General features: G+C 37.5%; 1 protein-coding gene across 1 annotated transcript in view; it reads right to left on the bottom strand.

The window, feature by feature from the left end:
* Positions 1-585: 585 nt before the first annotated feature.
* The window catches only part of CA8 (carbonic anhydrase 8), a 37909-nt gene continuing 31776 nt past the window's right edge, over positions 586-6718 (bottom strand). The window contains exon 8 of the mRNA XM_072851256.1: positions 586-720. Within this exon, the coding sequence (XP_072707357.1) occupies positions 586-720 (135 nt within the window). The remainder of the gene's footprint in view (positions 721-6718) is intronic.

Raw genomic sequence — 6718 nt, 5'->3', positions numbered from 1 at the left:
GGGAGAAGGGATCCAAAAAAAAAGGCCTCCTTTGAGAATTAAAGGCCTCCTTCCAGAACTACTACCCTAGTATTTAACAGATAACACTAGAAAGATTCACCAATGACTGGTCTTCTAAAAACACAGTAAGAAATCAACCAGTGAACATCAGTAAGTGGGGAAATCTACAACATAACCCAGGCATCCTGTGCTGTTACTCACTGCAGTAGGAGAAATTTAAAGCTACAAACAGTAACTGTGATCTAACTGTGCGTGATCCACGGCCTACTGAAGTCAATACAAATATTTTAATTCACTAAATCACGTATTGGATTCCAACTACTAAATAACCTAATAGTAACCAAACTATTCCAGCCACTAAAGAACCAATAGTAACCAAACTATTATACCACAGGATAAAATAAAACAGTACAGTGTCAAAATTTACAATTGTAACAATATATCATAACATTAGCTGAAATGAACTCAGTGCGTTTTCGCCTTTAACTAAATCTCCCCCATGAAAATTATTTCAATGTTTTGATTTTTCTGCTAAGCTTTCACTTACCTGAATAAAGATTTATTTTTGTTGTTCTTCCTCTTCTGCTACTGAAATGCAGCCCTGATGACTCTATCGCTAAGTGGCTGAGTTGGTCTGAAGTTATCTCCTAGGATTCCATCACAGCCCTCTAAAAGTTCTGCACCTTTAACATGTGTCCTCAGTCTACGAAATTCCTCTATCTGAAAGGCAGAAAAACAGACATGAAGAAGCTGAGATACATTCTTCACTGTGGGAGTAAAGATGAAAATCGGCCTTGCCCAGCCACTTCTGCAGCTTTGAAACTTGGAGTGTTCAGGTACCATATACTAAGGTCAATATACATGATTAATAACATTTTAAAATAGTTGTCAGCACTCTCAAAACATTTAACATTTAGAGAAAAATAAGAACTTTTATGCACATGGTTTGGCAAACCTATCCTTTGCTTTTTCGTAACTTCTTTTGGGATCTGTAACCTTCTTAGCCACTGTAGATTACATCCTGCGAATCTATCTCACGGCTGTGACATGAGAGTAATCATTCTGGTCTTCTTCAAAGAAATGCATTTCAGGAATAACTCGGTCGACTATAAATTGTTTTGAATTATTTCCAGTGATTTATTTATTGCCTGAAATTGTTGCTTCATTTAAATAAAAATTATTTTCTGAACCAGGAAAATTCTGAACAGACTTGCAGCTTTAGAGGAAGTCTGTTGACATTTTATATAGAAAAATATGTTTTTTCACATCAAAACAAAATACCACTTCAAAATTTCTGTAGATGTAGGTGCTAAGTGTACTTAGGAAATCAAATACAGTCAAAAATCAATATAAAACATTTCAATTGGTCCAAAACAAAGGTTTATAGACTCTTTTTAGATTTTTCTAAATCTAATCTGGTGTAGGGAAGAATGTGAGCAGCTTCCATCTCCATCCCTGGTATCAGCATCAAGCTTTGTCTGATAAAAAACTAAAAAAAAAAAAAATCAATGCATAGCTCAGCAACATTATACCTTATTGTTCAACAGTGCTGTTTTTAAGAGTCTGGTATTTTAAATAAGTAGTTACAACTACTAAAAGAAATTGTGTTTGTTTTTGCTTTGGCATATTGACAAGCTATCTTAGCTGGATACAACAAACCTACTTGAAGGCTGACTCCCCTAGCCTGAGCCTTTGTACTTGTACTGACCCTGTGATGCCTCACTATCCAGCTCAGCTGTAACTTGAAACTGAAGCTACACAGAAAGCAAAATGGAGCCTGAAGTATTTAATCATTTTATCATCTAAGAAATTACAGAGAGTGAATTTCTCCATGAAAAACACCCTAAGAGGGATTACAGGGAGAATGCAAGTGTGATTAAAAGAAATGAGGTACTAAACAGCAGGTAATGGCATTTTTATTCTTATATTGCCTGCAGAGAATACTTTCTTACTGCAACCTTGAAGACAACTGCCTTCACTGTTGTTTTCCACTCTACAGCAGAATTGATACAGACTTATTTACTTGATTTAGAGGCTAGCTCTGCTCTGCTGTATTTTCCTCAAAAAATAGTGTGCTCAGAAATCAACACTCAGCTTCTTGCAGCTGAGATATAAGGCCACAGCTTAGAGTGAAAAGATGAAAAGCAGAACAAACTGTAAAGCTTGTTGAAGGTGCTTTTAGAGGCAGAACTCGGTTTTGGAAGATTTTGTTTGTTTGTTTATTTAAAGCAAACTGAAAACAAACCCACTACAGGCTTGGAACTGAAAAAGTCTTCAGGAGTCAAGTGCTGGTAAATCACTGAATGGGTTTTGTAAAGGTACCCTCTTTCACCATCTGAATCAACTCCGGAAAGTCTGAAATAATTGTAGTTTAGGAAGGAGCATTTTACAAGAATGTGGCTTTTCTTTGATCTTTTGAGAATGAGAGACTTCAAACAAACACAGATGAAGGAGAGGGAAGAGCAGACTCTCTGCAAAGCTGGCATTTGTGAGCTGTCTCCTACAATAACTACAAATGCTCTGCCCCAGTCCCCACAGTGAAATCTTTCTCCGGGAGGTACTCCTCACAAAGCAGCTTCCAGTTTCTTCAGTCTGGAAAGTAGGACTGACCTGATCCCTGTGCCTGCTCTTTAGTCTTCAGGGAAGTCAAAAATTGCTGCCCTACTCTGAGGGGGAATTGCTTCTGAGCCCACCAGCCTCCTTGTTCAGTTTTTCAGATGGTTCAGACCCCCGTGACAGAGACCCCCTATATACATAGTGGTCTGCCTCACTCTTGAGAAGTAGTTGTCAGAAAAGGACACTAGCTGTGCTGACGTTACTTTTCATATTAAATTTCCATATGATAAGGCAATAATATGTGTGCCCCACTTATCCTGCTTCCTCTAATATGGAACCATTTACTATCTCCTCCCAAAGCCTCACAAGTCATTGCTGTGAAGTACAACCTGTAGGACTGCCGAGGAAATAGATATTTTAGAGGCATATGGCTAAGCACCCTTGGATATTCACACTTTCAACAGGAACATCCATTTATAAAAGTTTTTCTCATGCCCAGAAGACACTAAGGATGACCTAGACCTGTTCATACCAGAATTCAGGATCCAATTCTAATCAGTGAAAGGGTAAATACACAATGTTAGCATTTCTACTGAGCAAAACCAAAGTTAGTTTATATTTTGTAGAATTTTGCAAGAATGTTTTTACCACTTCCCTGTATTCAGCTCCTGAATACTGCTTTATTCTGTTTCACTTAAAAATTTGCTGAAGAACACACAAAACAAAGAATTTGCATGTTTTCTCTACAAACTTTTCTTCTATATGAGGAATAGAAGCATTATCCTTCTGTTTGAAAAATTCACGTGCCTCCATGACACCTTCCAAGAACACAGACCTGTTTCCCAGTGAACAGAATACCGTGAACCTCTCAGAGTGCTTTAGTTCACAAACTACATAAATTTTGCACAATTCCCACTTCAGCTCCATATGCTCCTTACTATTGCTGCCCTTTAGGAGGTCTTGATTTTGAATGAGGTAGACAAAAGGACTAGAGACCTCACCATTCAATACAAAACCGGTTAAATCTGACAATGAGCACAGAAGAACGACAGCTCCTTGCTGCATCATTGTTTAAAATCCCTACTCTGAGTGGCTTAGACAATGTACTTATTCTGGGCTTCAGTGAACCACAAAGCACGTTATTCACAAATGTCCAATCTTTTAAAAATACAGTGGAGAGAAGCACGAGCAAGTCTTTTTCAATTATTTCCTGCTCTTTACTAGCCTAATAGGAGGGAGTTTTCTATTTTCTCCCATTGCATTTCAGCAGTGTACATGCATGGGCGAGGTGTCTCACAAAAGCAGTCAACACAGTTCTTTCTGGGCTGTGTATTTCAACATAAGACAAGGGAGGATGATAAAAACTACAAAGTGAGGGCAGGAATATGCAAAAAGAGCACTGCAGGGTGCAGCTTTCCAGACAAGCTCCTTTCCACTGAGGTCAGTAATAAAACTCCCAAGAACCATATTTGCAAAGCCCTTATTCTTGAAGGGAGAAGAGTCATAGAATCACAGAATCGTATAGGTTGGAAAAGACCTTTAAGATCATCGAGTCACCTGCACACTTTATCCAGACCTCACAGAACCACCTGTGAAGGAAACAGCTCTCTGATTGAAGTGAAGCCTCATGCCAAAAAAATGACGTCCAGGGAGGAAACAGCACTGGACTCCAGGAAAGCATATCCTGACACTGCAGTCCTGGCTTGCTCTTTTGCTATTCATATAACCAACACACTCAGATCCCAACTGCTGAAATGAAGTGCATATGGAGATGAATCTCCTTTCACTTAACATTGACTTAGATCAGTAGTAAATCAACTCATCAGTTGAACTTTACTATCTATTAATGTCTTCAGGAGAAACAGAAAAAGGTTCTCTGCTTTGCAATGGTCAGCCTATTATGCCTATGCCAAAATAGTTACTTCTCCATTGTTTCAAAATAAGCAGATGTGAAAATATATAGATGTGACCATGAACTACAATTGCAATTTTATTCATTTTTCCCCTTATGACCCACAGTTTGTTAAGCTAATCAATATTGCTATGTTAATTACAGACAATGAGAATGTGAATGGGTATCTTGTCTCCAATATATTAACTAGCTTCATCAGAGGAAGGCAATAAAACCTATTCCATATCAGACTATGTCGTTCTTTATTGTTACTTGTTATTGACACTCAGAAGTTGATTATTTTATGGCCTGAAAAATGACAATAGAAAGCCTTGAATTTGTCTCTTATGGGCTATAACCACAGATGCTACCAGTATTTATATAAATCGCTTGAAGTTTCATAAGCTGTGTTCATTAGTATCCCACAGAAGAAAGTTCTACAAGTTAATGACACATGTAAAAATAATGTATTTAAATCCATTAGAAATGCATTTTCACTGATATCTATGCTTTAATACTACAAGCAGGCTTAATAAAATTAAATGCCTTTACCAGCCTTCCATGGATGATTCAGAATGGTATATGCTATACTACATCCTCTTATTTTCCATAGACAAAAGCCCTTGCCTTTCTAATCTCTCCTTAAACAGAATCTCTCATAGGCATTCATGCCCACATGCACAAAAGAGGCCAGATACGTAATTGCAGCCAAAATGCTGATTACAAGTTAAAATCTTGGATGTCTAGGTTATAGCAAAATATTCTGGCACCCCCAAAATCTTATTTTGGGCATCCTGGAGAACTCTCAGTCCCTTTTGACTTTAGAATCCCAGAATCACTGTCTCTTACTTATTTGTCCCCATATTTATTTTCAGTTGACATCTGAAAGCAGTATCTGATGCAAGTTAAATTTTTATCCCACCTTGGCAAAAGTTCTTCATGTTCTTAATAAGTCTTTTCTGCACAACCCTTACTTTAATGCTGCTGCGTCCATAACTAGCAGTGAGGATTTTTTTCTAATTGATGCTAATCTACAACAAGTACAAAGTGTTGTAGATCATCTTGGCATCAGTCCAGACCAATCTCTCACTCTGCTCCAGTGCCACATCTCACCTGCATACTGTGTCAGTGGCAGGCAAAAAGCCCCTCCATGACTTGTACGCCCTCCATCACTGCAATGTTCTTGTTGGATTGGGTTTATACTGATCAAAGTAATGCAATAACACAAACCAGCTATCCCTCACCTAAAGAAGGCCATGGTTATGAATCACACTCTTTTACCCAGGCACTGTGGGGCACTCTTTTTCCCAAGCACAATATTCTCTTCTGGAGACTTATCCCCTTCACATCATGTTCCAACATCTTGTTTTCTTGTGGTAAATGAACACATAATAATATTAACTAAAGTTGCATTTCTCTGCTTAATTCCTCTTTCATTCACCCCCTCGCCGTCTCCCACCACACGTGGATGGCTTGAACTGCGCCCTCCTCTGTGCATTGACTGGATTAAAAGGGAATAGAGACCACAAAATCTGCAACCAGCATGAAACAAAACATCATACAATGTCTCAGTGTAATAGCTATGGTCTTTATACTTCTGATTAAGTCCGCTTTATCCATATCATATCTGGACAATTAGCTGCCAAGTTACAAAATGCACTCAGTCTTTGAAAGTTATTCTGAATCTAACAATGCCAACAGAGTTCTGTTTCCATTTACTCAGTAGTAAGCAGCCATAAGACTTATCCTTTCATAAGCAAATAAATAGATTCATATATCCCAGATTCATGATGGGATATATTTAAGTTGCAGCTACCATACAAATAAACTTATTGGGAGCTATTGTTTTTATCCTATGATTAGAACTAGAATTCAGTTTTCATATGAAAAGAAACACTGCCAATTTCAAATTGTTAAAATTGTTAAAATATTGTGCTGGGATTCCTAGCAAAATTTTAGCTTATTAAAGCTGAAATAATTTAAATGTGAGTTTATCACCTTTTATACTTTTTCTCTTCTGTTTGCACATGCTTCAGAGCAGGCAATGAAAACTAATGCATTCAGCTTCAGGGATTCTAGATAGTTTCACTTAAATTAAACCCACAGTCCTCCAAGTTGGGATTCACAGGGTGTGGGAGAATATTCATCAGGAGTTTTCATTGTTTTTACCAGGATTATTTGTAGACAGATTTGAAATGTTTTCTTTAGAAAGGCTCACATGACCATTAGATATAATTTAAAAAAAAAAAAAAAAAAACTTTAAAATACATA

Source organism: Ciconia boyciana, chromosome 2 (genome assembly GCF_034638445.1).
Source record: "Ciconia boyciana chromosome 2, ASM3463844v1, whole genome shotgun sequence".
Taxonomy (NCBI): domain Eukaryota; kingdom Metazoa; phylum Chordata; class Aves; order Ciconiiformes; family Ciconiidae; genus Ciconia; species Ciconia boyciana.
Note: the sequence above shows the minus strand (reverse complement) of the source record. Positions and strands in the feature narration are given on the sequence as shown.